At 38.8% G+C, this 16129-nt stretch overlaps 1 protein-coding gene across 1 annotated transcript in view; it reads left to right on the top strand.

The window, feature by feature from the left end:
* The first annotated feature begins 5156 nt into the window (after window positions 1-5156).
* The window catches only part of St8sia4 (ST8 alpha-N-acetyl-neuraminide alpha-2,8-sialyltransferase 4), a 97178-nt gene continuing 86205 nt past the window's right edge, over window positions 5157-16129 (top strand). The window contains exons 1-2 of the mRNA XM_028879084.2: window positions 5157-5833; window positions 12053-12184. Of these exons, the coding sequence (XP_028734917.1) occupies window positions 5436-5833; window positions 12053-12184 (530 nt within the window). The 5' untranslated portion in view covers window positions 5157-5435. The remainder of the gene's footprint in view (window positions 5834-12052; window positions 12185-16129) is intronic.

The following is a 16129-nucleotide window of genomic DNA, read 5'->3' as shown; positions in this document are numbered from 1 at the left end:
ATATCTTTGGCCCTTTGTGATACTAAAGACCAAGCAGCTAGTTCTGTCAACATTCATTTGAAGAATTCCTTCCTTCTCCAGCAGGCCCTCATGTCTGACTTTGCTGGTGTATTAGGCAGGTTACAGACAGGCATAGAAAAAGCATCCTTGGTTTTCAATGGCAGTGCCACTGCAGGTGTTCCCCTCCCCCACCTCTCCCGATGTCTCCTACTTACCCATTTACTCTTGGTAACTAACTGTCCTTTGTGCTGTATGCAGCTGCTCCTGTCCTCATTTCTGGTGGCCTGAAATATCTCCGTGCTGCTTTAGTTTCTCACCTGTAGCAAATTTGATTTCACTTCAATTTATCTTCCCATTTGGTCTTGTACCTCTGAGATCCAGGTTGCATTTGTCCTCTTAATTTTTCTTGTCTCCTGTTAAAATTGAGGCCTTACTCCACTGACTTTTTAATTTTATGAATCACGTTCTCATTCTTCCATTTTCCTACCTTTAACTTGGTAGTTTACTATTAAGAGCTTTATTGTACTTTAAGAAACATAGTCACTCTCTTTTCCAAGTTAGCTGGTAGTATCAACATTGCTTGATCACAAGGATATATATTATTTTTGTATGTATACCAAAACTGTTATAATGAATGCTGTGTTAATATACCCATAGTGGGAGCTCTTCTTAAAATCAAGATTAGGCTCCAAAGATAAAAGTAATGCTACATGTCTTAATTAAATTTTATTTTCTCGGGTTTACAAGAATATCTCAGGAATTTGCTTCTTATCAAATCCCCTTTTTATACAGAATGCTATGTTTCTTTTAGCTTATAATATTGTCTGGAAAGCAGCTTACTGATACTCCTAACACTGATTTCATCTTCAAAGAGAATTCAGCATGTATTAAGTAAGTTTGCACACTTGGTCCTAGATGATTGTGTAACTGGAGCCCAAAGTTTTGGTCTCACCCCTGATTTCCTTGCTTCCTGAGCATTGCCAGTTTTTCCAGGTAGCTATCTCCTGATGAATACCACTTGTGAAACCTCATTGTTTGTGTCCTGACTGTATCTGATGATCAGTTGTGCAGCCTTCTGGAATTTCTACAGCCTTTCCACACCTTCAATATCCTATTTGCAAAATACCATGGGGCAAACCCATAGGTTCCATGACACTGAGCATTCACACTCTGAAATCATCAATTCTAGGGCAACTTCTATAGTATTTTACATATAATGTTACAGTAAACATCCTTTTCTGAGAATTCACTGTAGAAGTAATCTCTTGTCAAGAAAATAAAAAGTGGATAAATCCACTCTATATTCTAAAGCATGTTTTGAAGAAATAAATAATTCTACATTTAGGTCATAAAAGAGACCTTAAAAATCCTGCTATTTTTTTTATCCTCCTTGTATAGTGATTCCATTTTTGTTTAATAATTGGATTGTAATTGCAGCTAATATAAATCACCACAATTGCATATAAGATGGATGTGAGAATGATGTGCTTAACCACGATGCACATGGTATCTATAGGTATTGACAGATTTTCAAGTGGGATATAGGGAATTATGATTGTGGTAATAGAGAGGAAAGGTCAATTGTTTATTTTATGTAGGGAGTTACAGGTCAAATGTGCAATGGAGTCATTATTTTTCTCTTATTCCCAATGGAAATTCCCTCCAATAAGTGTCTATTGATCCATCTTCCACAGTAGTATTCCCTTATTGATGGATTAGGCATTTATATGCTTGAAATTCAAACTTCTTTTATAAGAAAGCTATTTTTAATTTGTCCAACTACTTACTTTTCAAAAATTGATGTTTTCATAATCTTATGTAACAAGAAAAGCATAAAGTCTGTGATCTCCAACAGAATTGTTTGCTTTATACATTTAAATGCTAACTGATCCATCCTCAAGTAGATAAAAGTGGGAAATAAACATTCTGTAATAAATCAAAGTCACAAAACATGAGGCAAGACAGTTGCTGCTCAATGCCACAAAATTGTCCCTCTAAGAATAGGAGAATCTGTTTTCACTGCGTTTTAATTGTGTTTTGTGAGTGTGTGTGTGTGTGTGTGCGCGCGCGCGTGCACTCGTTCACACACATGCCATTGTGGAGATCAGAGGACTACTAGCAGAAGTTCATCCTGTGATTCTACTGTGTGGATCCTGAGGATACAATTCCTCTGTTGGGGACTGGTGGTGAGCACCTTTACCACCTGAGTCTTCTTACTGGCCTGAGTCTGGCTTTTAATTTTCTTGGCATATTTTTGACAAAAAAGCTACTATTGGGAATGCAATGTGTGTACTTATGTGTGTGCGTGTGTGTGTCTGTGTGCATGCGTATGAATGTATATATTTAATTTCAACACACTTTTCAGGACAGCAAGTCTTTTTGCATGCTATATTCACCAACAGCATGTCAGCCAATAATGAGCATAGTATTATTTTTTAGGGTATACAAATAATATTTTAAAATGTCTTTTTGCTTACAAAATTTAATTTATAAAGAACACTGACGTAATTTTACATGATATATACTTTGAGTCAGTATGTTCAAATTGTTAAAAGCAGTCAAATTATATATATATATGTGTGTATATATGTGAATATATATGTGATTTGAAAAAGAAACAGATGTACACAAACAGTTCTTGTGGCCTTGAAATTTTATGTTATAATTTCTTCTTTTGAGTTTAATATGATGTATTGAGAATAATATGGAGAGGAGATATATAAGAAAAGAAGATAATTCTGTCATTCAGTTGGGAAACGTGAGGGGAGAAGCTCATAAGAGAAGAAACAAAAAGACTAGCCCAGATCCAAGAAAGAAAACTGAAAAGCCATGATGAAGAAATTACAACCATTAATAATATTCTCCTTAGTGGTGGTGACTCAGACAATCACTCAGTGAGCTTCCATTATTCAGAAAGAAAGTTGGGTTAAAGAAAATTGGTCTGACACTTACTCTCTTCCTACCAGGCAGGATCAGTCATCATGTTGTATCAGAGAAACACACCAAAAGGCAACATAAAAAAGAAAGAAAAAACCTGGGTAATAGAGTAGCATGTAGCAAAGCATGGATGAGGTAGTGCTCCTGTGTATTTTTACTATCTCAAAGTGCTGTGGAATAAGAAATGATAAGAACTGGAATCCCAGGTCTCCAAGGCTGAAACAAAGGTATATAGACAATTAAAATGTGTACCTTAAGCAAGTAAAATGACTCTTAAAAACAGAGGTGTTTCTGAGTAGCACACATTCAAAGATACCTCTCTTAGGACATTCAAATTAGATATTACAAATTGAAGATTACTTACTTGAAAGTGCTTGTGTTATCCATTGTATACATTCATGCTTGGCCACAAACCATGGCAATCTATGCAAAAGAATGTGAATGTAAATTACCCAAGCCAAACAATTATGAAGATTTGAGAATAATGATAGGTTTTTGCCGATTTGTGAGAAATTACACTAAATTTATGACTGTGCATTCTAACTAAAGTCAAGGTCTTTCTTGATTGGGCACATTATATTTGGTTATGTATGGAAACAGCAAAAGGGCAACATGTAAAAAACAAAAAATAGATTTTAAATATGTCCTTACGTGAAGAAAAATGAATTAATGTAGGAAAAAATTAAATTACATATTCTACATGTAAAAATGATTTGCCTTGCAATAAACAGCATTTTTTTTGTTTTATAGTTACTGTATTTCTTTTGTATTGATACATAGGCACACCCCCACAAATGCCACTTCCCTTAAACTCAAATAAGATACTGTTTTATTCTCTCCCTGCTGCTAGTTGAGAAGTCTGTGTAACAAAAATGCATTAAGGCAAGCAGGATTTGCCTAGACATCAATAAACTGGAAAGGCTCCCGGCAGGCCACTTGCAGGGTCAATAAAGGCTCATAATGACTTGCTCCTTGGTGCATTTTAGACTCAGCCCTTTGCTTGGCTGTGCTGCAGAGATTAGGCTCTCAAAACTTGGGAGATTTTTAACTTAGGAAACCTCGAGTAGAGGCTGGCATGCATCAGGAAGGGACAGTATGCTTTGTTGTGTTATTTTTAGAGATTTCAGCAGCTGGGCAAACTCTATCCCTGAACTTCTGGAACCCCAGGTTTTAAGCAAAAGTGATGTCTTTTCATTTCATGCTGTTCCAGGAGTTACTCAGAATTCCTCCTCTAGTCCAAGGATGGCCAAGTCCTGGTGGTGGGCCTCATCATTTCCTGATGTGGAAAGTGTGAACTTAAATGGTTAGTGATGGACGTCCAGCGGCAATGCTCAGCCAGAAGGAGCAGGAATGCAGACGTCAGAGTCTCAGGGATCTTGGGGCTAAGGCACGCAGATAGGAAGGAGTCTGGCTTCCAGGCTCTGTCTCATGCTGGAAGCGTCCAGATGTTAGGTGTGATAAGCCCCTGCAGTCAGCTCTCTTGGAGATGCCGGAAGCTCAGAACGGAGAGGTGCTCACACACAGAACTCAGAAAGCGCGCCAGCTGCACAACACAATAGGAGTAAGGAGAATGCTAGGTTGGAGGAGGGGTGAAAATCAGAGGCCAATACACTTGAGTGAGATTTTCCAGAAGGGCCTGCCTGTCCTGTTTTCAACCCTTGCTTTCTTCTTTCCTTAGACTGTGTATTTGTGGGTGTGCCCGAGTCCAGTCCCGTGGTAGCTTCTTTTTCTCTGAATCCTGGTTCTCTGCAGTTAAGTTTAAAAGGCAGTGGACTTCACTTCTTCGTGAGGAGTTTCCAAATGACAACGAGAGGGTCACATAAATATCCATAACCCTCACAATGCCACCTCTGACTTCACTTGCAAAGCTTCTAGCTGGGATTCTCATTACCCACCCATTTTGACCGAGACCAGCTCATTGGCTCCTGTGAACATTTGTATTTTCCAGACAGAGTTGTGCATTGAATAATGAACGTCCTCCTTCCACTTCCCGGCAGAATGTCACTCTACAACGGACGGGTTTATTCGCTAGTGCGATCATGCGTGTTTAGCAACCACGCTTTCAATAACAGGTTCCTTTCTCATCCCACCCCTAACCCTATCAACTGCATGCCTACGGTGGGATGAGTCTCTCATCTTTCTCAGATCAGATCCACTCTTTGCATTGATGTAGTCAGATGGTCTGGACGCTGGCGGATCCGCGGCTTTGACGTTTGGGCGTCCTAGGAGACGGTCGGGGTGTATCTGTGTGTGCCTCTGGTTTTTTGAGTATGTGCGCGAGAACGCGCGCGCGTGCGACAGTGAGCTTCCTCCCCAGGCATAGTGCAGACCGTGCCCACGACGTTACTCTCCTAGCAGCCGCCAGCAACGCAAGGCAACAGCAGCCTCCGCCCCCTCAGCCCGGTGATTGGCTGGCCTTGCTTATCATTTCCCTGTTACGGCGAGGAAAGGGCCAGTGACGCCCCCGAGCTCAGCTGCAGAAGCGACCGCCACCTCCAATGCACAAGGTGTCACATTTGAAAAGAAACCTGAGCCCCGGGGAGACGGCACTGAGCGACCCTGGCCTGGCTAGTGCAAACTGCGCGGCAGGGCGCCGGGCAGCGCTGGAGAACCCAGAGAGCTCCACCGCAGAACATCCTAGCGACCTGATTCTGGGATCTCGGCTCCACGCTCCCATCGCAATTTTCAGATTTCTCCCCCTCCACTATTTTCCCAAAACGGAGTCTTTATACCAAGAGAAGGTGCCGGAACTGGGGCAACCAGGACTTTCCCGGGCACCCAAGATGCGCTCCATTAGAAAGCGGTGGACCATCTGCACTATAAGTCTACTTCTGATCTTTTATAAGACAAAAGAAATAGCAAGAACTGAGGAGCACCAAGAGACGCAACTCATCGGGTAAATGCATGTTCAGGATATGACACAAAGTCAAGCCACAGTGAAGTGTGCATATAAGTGACGTTTGGAGTGCTGTGTGTGTTGGTTCGAGCTTGCTTGCGGGTGGCTAGTGCCATGAATTAGATAACAATGGCTCTTTGGAGGTCTGTGTGGGATTCCCATGCTGTTTCTAGTATGAGTTTAACTTGCCCTGTGCGGTGGTGGTGGTGGTGGTGGTGGTGGTGGTGGTGGTGGTGGTGGTGGCAGCGGCGGCGGCGGCGGCAGCAGCAGCAGATGTATTGGCACAGGGTGCCGCTCACCAAAGAAAAGTCACTGCAGAAGTGTCAACAAAGAGCGTGTGCCCTTGTCATTTTAATGCTTGAGCAGAACTCGAGAGATGTTTTTACTCGTCACATCCTTGTCTTTCCTACCTTCTGTGTCCTGACAGTCTAGATACACACTCTAACAAGCGTCTTTCTCGAAAGGCAGAAGTTTAAGTTCACAGAGGAGGAAATGGGTCTTCTTTAGTCTTTCCTGTTTGTTTGTTTTTGATTTTGGTGGTGGTGGGAGGCGCCTGTGAGATCTGTTTTCTTTTTTTCAATTAGAAATTACAGTGCCAATAAGGACAATCCCTTATTTACTCCTCCAGGGATAAAACTCCTGCGTTTCATGGTAATAGTTTTAGAAGGGACCTGGGAACTGTGCCTTCACAGACTATATCATTGCTCTTTCTTGAGTTTGTCAAGATGGGTTCAAAATCTCCGCCCGGTTAAGTTCTGTAAATACCACACTTCCTTCCTCTCTCCCTGGCCTCTCTGCCTTTGAAGTCTATCAAGAGCAGAGCTCCTTGTAACTTGGTGTCTCTGACAGGCTTGGAAACTGTTTTTTGTTTTTTTTTCTTTCCTGAGGATATGGTCCTGCTTGTCAACTCTGTTAAAAGTCCTGTTTCGGAAATTCTTCCAAGCCTGGAGGTTTCTGCAGTCGGAAACTGCCCTGGCTGAGATTTCCTTCTGTTTTTAAAATTGTCTCTGACATTTTTAAAACGAAGAAGGATGCTTGCCATTTTTGTGTGCGAGGTTTGTATGGGGGCGGGGACACGGGGCTGCTAAAACACAGACTGTGAAAGTTTATGCAGCTCTTAATATCCCTGCTCCTCTCTGAGTAATCAGTCGCATTTAAGTGAGCAAGACGCAGGTGTATCCTCGTGGAAGGACTTGCTAGTCTATACAAAGCTAGCCTAACAGTACCACATTCAAAGGGGACTGTAGGAGAAAAGAAAGCTAATAAGGAGTGGGCTGAATGGTCCTTATGCTTCAACAAACCTATTCAAGGTCGGTATCAGAGAAAATAAAATAAATAAATAAAAGAATCATGTGAGGTCGTCTACACAGAAGTGGGGGGGGGTTGAAAATCCATGTCAATGGTGGAAAAGAAAAAATTAGGAGGGGTGTGGGCATCCCCAGGAGACCTGTTTTTGCCAGGCAGACAAAGGGGTCTTGAAGGTGGTGAACCCGCGCGTGGGAATTCCTGGGAGAGGCGGAGGCTGGGGCTGGTGAGTAGAGGCTCTTTGTTCCCTTCTGAACTGATGGGTTCGGAAGATGAGCCCGAGCCTAGACAAAGCAGCCCCAGCCTCTACAGGACTCTAAGGGTTTGGGACCCTGGTGAGCAGGAGTGGGCGTGGCGATGAACAGGGTCTCCAAATACTGGAAAGGAATCCTTTCCTAGCTTGGGTAAACTGCCTTCAGGGAGGAGGCATGCACCCTGGTGCCACGGGGGAAATAACAGATCCAGGACACCCCACGTTTCACAGTGACATTTCTTCTGTGGCCTTTTTTTCTGGAAGCCTTTGGAGGGTGGGCACAGCCCTGGGAGGTGGGGAACGGAGGTGGGGAACCGCAATCAGCCGCGCAGTGCCTGGGTAGCTCTACTAAGCTGTGGCCTGAACCCTTTGCCGGCGGAGCGGCAGTTTCGTTCGTCCCAGTTCATTTGAGAAGGCTTGAGGCAGTCGCTTGAGTTAACAAAAGAGGAAGAGAGGCATGCCCGGTGTCTAGCCTTTCCTCTCAGAGAACGAGCAGCCAGAGCTGGATAAAGAGGAGATGGGATAGAGGGTTTCTGAAAGGAGTCAACATTTTGTGACTCCTTTTTATTTTGACAGTCAAACAATAAATTCGCGTTCAAAGCTCCTCCTCTTTAATTAAAAGCCGCAACTGCAGTCCTTTCGGGCAAAACCGGGACCTGGTTGCGGAGAGCGTCTCCATACACGTGCTGGAGGAATTCTGACTGCCCTGAGCTTCAGACTCAGCAGCTCACGGTGGAGCCAACGTTGCCAGGAGCAGTGCAGGGTAGCTGTTGCCTCTGGACATTCGTTCCTTTTCCTCCGCCAGAATGAAACATTTCGGAGAAAAGCTTGTGACCCGAGCACATGGTTTTCTTTCAACTCCCCACTAGTGCCTCTGGTGGAGCAGTTGGCTTCTCAGCTAACTCATCTCTTCTCCGAGTGAGCTTATGTGGAGAAGCCTTGTTCTGAGGCGACTAAAAGAGGAAAGAGGCTCTGGAGCCCAGACCCAAGCTTCATTTAAAAGTGAAGTAACAGAGGCAGTCCATAGCCTTTGGGGGGCACTGCGAGCCTTGCAGGTGGGCGGTAGTTTCAACCTAGTCCTCTCCTCTTACATTCTTCTGGGTTCATATTCAACGTCCCTGCCGCTCCTGTGGGCATTTCTCACCAGATAGGCGGTGGTCTCTCTATCCCACCCTTCTTCCTTTAGCAGAGTCCCCATGCAAAGTCAGTGCCCCATCACTCTTCAGTAAGGAACAGTTGTTCTATGCAGGGAGGAAAACAGTAGCTGAGGAACTTTTCCTGTCCAGCATCCACCTTCTCCTAGCAGAACAGCATCAGCGGTGTGTGCAACGCGAGTTAAGGGACCATTCCCAACAGTTCAAGCAGTCACCAGTGACCATCTGAAACTGCCACGTTCTCTTTGATAAATTGTGTTGATTGTTAGAATGACTTTATTAACAAATTTACCCCGATGATCGGTAGTATTAAGTGGGTCATTTTTGACTTCTGTTTTTTTTTGCATGTGCTTCACATTTGTCCCACCTTTTCACTTTTTCTGTGTTGGTGAAAGTATATTGGAAATGGGTTTTAAGATTCCTGCACACAATACATGAACATGCCTATTTAACAAGGAAAGAAGTTGCAAGTGTGACAAAATTAGATGATGTATAAGATGTCTGTTTTGATTAGATTCCCTGAAACTAGCTTGGCAGACTAAAATGAGACTTAAATATACTTGACTTATACATGTCTTTTTTTTCTCCCCTCAAAGCTGCTTACATTATGTTACTAAATGACCAACACTTATGAGTTCTGGCATTCATAAAGTTGACAGTAAAGCTAAACACTGGTGCTTGGACTATGGCTAGGACAAGCGAGTTTCAATTTGTTTAAAGGTGGAGGATGGTTTTGGAAAACAGCATTCCGAGGTTTCCACTTCATAGATTATCTTTATAATTACACTACACTGTATCACATCTTTATTTGTTTGACACTTTGGGACTAGAATATGGAATTGTCCCCTGCTTGGGTTCAAACTCAGTTTGTTTCAAGTTCTTTTGTTGATAGGATTTTTAAAAGTTTAAGGTAATGAGGAAGCTTAATCTGGTCACCTTCATTCTAAAGCTAAGTAGTTGTTCAGAGCTTCAGTGGGGTAGACCTGGCTGTTGAGACCTGATATCCAAAAGTGTATTTAATCACCTTTGTTATGTATATCAGAACTGATGAAACAAATTTTCACAAAGACTAGAAACGCATGTCAAAGAGAAAACACCAACAAGAGATTTGTAGATATTAAGTGATAAAAGTAAGAATATTCCCTGACAGTGAATGTTTTATATTATCATCTTTGTTGAATTTTTCACAGCACTATATAAGCAGGAATATTGGAAAATTGCATTCTTTAGTGTTGAGTGATTTCTTTGATGTCTTCAGACTCTTCCCTTTTAAAATTGCATGTTGATGTTTTGTAGATATCTTTATGCAAAAAAAAAAAAGAAATGTTTTCAGTGCAGCTGTTCAGATGTCAAGTCCAAACTAGAATGAGAAACAAGCGGTGGGTGGAAATATCCTTCATGCTTTGAGTTCATGGGAAGGGAATCTTTGTTATGACAGAGTGAAACCTAGATCATGTGCAAAAATATCCCTGTTTAACTTTGCAGAAAAAAAAAGTATGCTCTCTAGGCTCAGATGACTCCTTTGAGTGTGAAAGAGAACTCTGACTACTTGTACCCACCCACTTCCATTTAAAGTTCTTTCCAATGACAAAAGCCTGACATGTAGCCAATCACCAATTTAACAGAAGCAGTTCAAATGGTGGTGAAGTACGGTATTGGCATAGTGTTCACAAAAAATGGATTTGTACTTTTTAAAAATGACTTTTTGAATTTTAATTTTAGAGCTTCTGATAAGGCTCCAATAGAACTAAGTATATCATTACAAAATCCATTGTACAGGTAGAACTACACCCATGATTAAGTGCTACAATACTAAAAAAGTTTTAAAAATTCGATCTGATGCATAATTTTGCTCCTATGAAAATATATTGGTTGTAAAAGTTATTATTCTAATCTTTGCAGTCTGTGGTAGAAGGAAAAGATACTGGCAGCTGTTAATGGAGTGAAGATTGGAAAGATCCTTGCCTCTTCCCATGAAAATAGTGATAATTTATGCCTGCTGGGAGGTGCACACTAAAATGTGAAGGTTAACTTTTGTGCACATCCACATTTTCACTCATATGTAATTATTATCATTAAAAGTATAATATGAAAATTGATGACTGGATCACTGCTTAGCAAAATGTACTCTGTTTCCTAACATCCTAAATGACCTCTGGAAAATGATTATTATTAGCCTTGCACAGGCATGCAAATGTGTCATTTTCATCAGTAGAACCGTGTAAAACATTAATTTTTATAGAGTTCCAAATTTTGCAGGGAGTGGCTTTCCTATCATCTCATAAGCAGCACAGGGACTTGCTTCAAATTAAAACTACATATTAAAAAAATAGTGTAAAGCAAGAACCAAAAAATCAGCCTCCAGTTTTAGAATCCTCCAACAGCTGTTAAAAGGCAATGTTTCTATTGGTAGAAAAAAATTTCTAGGTAATACACACACATTCAGACTTTGGGATTTTGAACAATCATGCTGCTTTTTAGCAATGCTTTTGAGAAGCAAAAATTATAAAGCTTACATGTAAATAACCAGTACAAATACTGGAAGAGCTAAGCTTTTTCTTCCTTATTAGAAGTGAATGGCCTTCTAATTCTCTGAATCTTTTACCAGAAATCAGAAAGACAAACATCTATTCAGTAGTGAACTGCTTAGCTCTACAGGTCCTCATGGTTTAAATGAAAAAAAAAAAGTCTATCACTATCATAACACCACCAAACCCCTAAAATTACCAGTTTACATGGTATAATATATACTAGAGAATATTGATTGAAAGAGGTAGTTGCTTTTCAAACAATATAAAAGCACTGGACATGTGAATTGAAGAAATTTTCTTCTCTGTTTCCTGGGAATCTCATTCTAATGGTGTTAGTGAAAAATTCTTTTTAAACTGGCACTTCAACAATGCTTGAAAAATTACTTTGTTATACAGAAAACCCATAATCTTTGCAATCATTGCATATTAAATGATGTTATTGCTGTTTGTCAAGGCTAAGGTAAGAACACAGTGAAGTAGTGCCCAAGAATAGTGGGCAAACACACCATAAAATCGAGAACATCTACAGATCTGCTATACACAAGACTTTCTTAGTAGACCTCAGGAAAAATTATTTTCAGTACTTTTATATGCCTTCTCTGAAACAAAATTAACCTTGATGGCCAAAGTTATAGGCTTATAGAATACTGACCAAACATCATACTGCTTATTCTGTAAGCAGTGGGGGGTAGCATAGTTGGCATTGTAGCTTTGATGAAAGTTATTTTTCTTTAAATATTCTGAGGTTTGTCTTATATGAGGGAAAGATTATGTTCTAAAAAAAGTATGTAGATGTTTGTTGTGATAATATCCATCACTTAACTCCTAGAGTGCATCCCATCATGCTTCTCTTTTCTTATAACTTGTGAAAATACTATCCAACTTTCAATCACTAATGTAAATATGATTGTGTATGATGACACTTATGCCAAGTGCTTCTGCTTTTCACAAAGCTGGCCTGTTTCTTTTCTTACAGAGATGGTGAATTGTGTTTGAGCAGGTCGCTTGTCAACAGCTCTGATAAAATCATCCGGAAGGCTGGTTCAACCATCTTCCAACACTCTGTACAAGGCTGGAAAATCAACTCTTCTTTAGTCCTGGAGATAAGGTGAGTTTCTTTAATAAGCTCCCCACTTTCACATCGTGTTATTAAATGTGTTGGGTTCAGCCACTTTCTATTAAACACTTGATTTATGGCTTAAGTGTGAACGCTTAATGAAAAATTGAATCAGCTGTATTTGGTGTTCCTCTTGGAAGAATGTGGAACCAAGAAAGTCATTGCCCAAATATTTAAGGATGATGGAATTTTGAATATACTATCTTATTATCAGTGGAATAAAATACTGAACTAAGTACTTACCTTTAGCATATTTTTACTCCATTTTTCAGGATGAACAGTCACCTTAGGAGTCATTTCCTTAATTTTTCCTTATTGAGACTTCATTTTGATCTGTCACTTAAGTGCATAGAACAGGGTTTCCTTGATTGATTCCTTTTGTTTCAAGTATAGATTGGTTTGATTTAGTCCATGGTTATGCCTGTATAAGCTCATATGAAAAAGTGAATACAAAGTCAGAAAATAAACTTTCTAAAAGTCTGGCTTATTCTTTGCTGGACAGATATTTTAAGCTGGGATGAATTATTGAAGTAAAATCCAATGACTCCTTATATCCACCACAACACTCTCTTCTATTTCAGTCCTAAAGTTAATGAGAAAAGTGGGCTCTACATTCCTAAGCATGGAGGAAGCAAGAATCTCATATTTCTTATATTTCATTACACCATTGCTTTGGTTTGTATGCCTAAATTAGAATATGATGGTAATTCAGAACTCAAGAAGTTTGAGAGAACATATTCTATACATATAGATATAAAACCTCGCCTTTTTTGTGTGTGTGTTTTTGCAAAATGTTAGTTATTTATTGATGAGATATTGGCATTGACATTTTGTAATAGTAGCGGACTGATTAAAAAGTTGAGGGTCTCATCTATTTGTCAGCTTGACATTTTTGTCCTCTTGTGATACCTATCGAGTATCTTCCTCTGTATCTCCCATAACTAGTTCCAAATTTGAATCTAAAATAAGTTAACAATGAATTAATTCTTAAGAATGAGGTGGTAGAGGGGCATTAGATCTCAGAAGTTGACTGAAAGAGAAAAGAGTGGAAAAAGTGATTAGAAAGAAAAGAAGTTATTTACAATCCTGACTTCGGAAAAAAAAAAAAAAGATCTGGCAAGAAAGGAGTTGTTTAGATGAGGCTGCATGGATGATGCAAAAGAAAGCAGTAGAGAATTATACAAAACAATATCATAATAGTTTAATTAGCATACCTAGCCATGCTTAAAATGTGTTATGTATGTGAAAATCTAAAAAGTGTATTAAATGAATAATACACCTCCATAATTAATACATCAGTTCATGCATTCCTGACATCTTTTCAAAAATGAATACTCTATATATTCATGAGACTTTAAATTTACATTTTTGCTTTTTACTAAGGTAGCCAGTCTAAGGGTGTTTAATATAAACTGACTCAAGTGAGTCTTCTGTTGGGACTTTACAAACTAATGAAGGCTGCAGTTGTGGTTTTGAAGGTGTGCTTTTTCAGGTAATAGCTGTTAATATGAATAAAATGTTAGTACTAGCTATGTTTATATTGCTCCCCTTGACAGAAAAAGCGGTAAACAATGCAAGAGTGAACAAATATTGAATAATACATACAAAGTTGTCATTTGCAAGAAAAGAATAATTTGTAAGTTCATTATTGTACAATGTGCAAACAGTTCATAAAAATTACAATTGCTTCTAGCAGCAATGACTACTGAGTATTAATCAGTTTGGCACCTGTAATAAAAGATTTAGGATATTAAAACATCTTGTTGTTTGGCTTAGGTTTTGCAAGTCTGTTGTTAATAACCATGTCTATGAGGGGGTGGCTGGATACTGCTCAAGTTTTTCAAAAATTATACTTTGAATGCTTTGATTGGGCCATTACTTATAAGTTGTTGTTTTTTTTCTTAAATAGTTGAATTGTACTTTAAGGTTTTCTAGTTTTTTAAAATTACCATTATATTTATAGTGAGCTGATGATATTTCTAATGAATTATTTGTTAATTTATGTTGACATATGTAATAGTTGTATAGGATCCTTTCCTTATTTTTTTCAATGTGAATTTTGTTTCTAGTGTTCAGCCCTTCAGTCCATTGGCCTGCAGTTTTCATAGACATATCAGGTGTTGACTTGCTAAGCTTGTATGATGGAGAATTGTCTAAGGAGATTTGTGTTCATTGTGCTCTGAAGACTCAGGGTTTAACGAGTTAATGCACCTTACAAATAAATTCACAATCAAAGTGATTGCCTTGGTCTAAGGCTGTGCTGTATTGACAGTAGCTTGTTTATATTGTTTTCTTCAGAAATGCACTTTTCAGCTTCTTTCCTTGTGAATAAGTCTGTGAATATTGTCAGTTTCTATCCAGCATCTGTCTCTTGACCTACTTTCCATAATTTGTTTTTTTCTTTTCTCAGTTTTCATATATTAAAAAAGAAAACTCTAAGAAGTACAAATGTCAAATAAGGATATAGAAATGTGTGAACTCAGCTACTCTTCCCAAACAGCCTAGCCAATAATTAGTCAACTGTTTCAATCTGTCATTTTTCTTAAACATATAAGATTGCTTAACTAAACATAAGTGCACATTTCTGTTTAGTTGTGTAAAAGAATTGGTTGTTACATTTATAGATTTATTTTCTAGAAAACACAACATATAATTCTACACTGCATTATATTTATTGTGATTACCAAGGGATAATAATGTTAATTGTGGCCTAAGAAGCTTATTTTGCCAAAGAGTCAACATTCCCATTCAGTGTTTTGTTTAGCCAGTCTTTTAATGGAACAAATTGTAGAAGATGATAATCTAGTACTAAATATGGAGGGCCCCTTTAAGGAGTGCATGATATTTATTTGATGCAAAGTGAAAAGGTTATAATTTGTTGTCATCCAGTTTTACCAAATTTATAGCCAAATGTGATATGCTGAACTGTAAAACAGTGTTCTTCACATATGCTGGAAAAATTTCAGTTTTCATTTGGTGTGATTGTTTAGTATTTTCTTTTTGATGCTAAAATCTCTTTCCTGTAACATGTTCCTCAGTCCTGAAATACTATGTAATAAAATAAGACTTTGTTCTTTTAGGCCTTTGAGGCAAAATGCTCCAGAAGATAAATTTTTAGATAAAAAATCCTGTAGGGATTTTCTTTCATTTTATAAGCAAAATAATGCACTCAGCAATTTCAAAGTTTTTTCTTTTCCATTTTAGTAAACAGTCATTGTCAGTCAATGTGGTTTTTGTTTTAAACACCAAGTTTGCAAACACTTTTCTATTTACTGTAATAAATTCAAATAAATTTCATATATATATATATATATATATATATATATATATATATATATACACACACACACACACAACCTAATTTCATTTTTAACTTTTAACGTATTCCTGATGTAAGATGTGTTACTCAGTGCTTTCTGGTGGGACAGAAGCACTTGCAGTGGAATTTCAGTTGCTACAACACATGTATTGTTAATCCCAGAACAGAGAAGAAAGAATGGCATGTGACAGTGGGTTAGCTATATTTAACATTTCACAAGTGAAAACAATATGTAGTAAATTAACCCACTGGACCACTGCAGCTGCTATTTCAACTGATGGGCGGTGTTGAAAGGGAAGTTCTAGTTGAACCTTCAGTTGAGAAGTTTCTGTGTAGTGTCCTTCCTGTCAATTTAACAGTTCACTAACCTTTTGGTTCAAGTCAACTTTGTCTCGGGGGCGGGGGGAGTTTTTTTCTGACTAAGATTTTCAGTCTCACTGAAGATGAAACATGTTTTCAGTTTTTTTTCCAGTTACTATTAAAACAGTCACTGTAAGTAGGTGTTGGCTTAACTGAAGATGTTTGAGGGTCTGTGTTAGAATGAACAAGTGACAGTTAGAGATATGGATTGGATAATCTTTGAAGTCAGACACAGTCCTTGAATTTGAATAACTGTT

Source organism: Peromyscus leucopus, chromosome 13 (genome assembly GCF_004664715.2).
Source record: "Peromyscus leucopus breed LL Stock chromosome 13, UCI_PerLeu_2.1, whole genome shotgun sequence".
NCBI lineage: Eukaryota > Metazoa > Chordata > Mammalia > Rodentia > Cricetidae > Peromyscus > Peromyscus leucopus.
The sequence above is the reverse complement of the archived record's forward strand: the minus strand, read 5'-3'. Positions and strand labels throughout refer to the sequence as shown.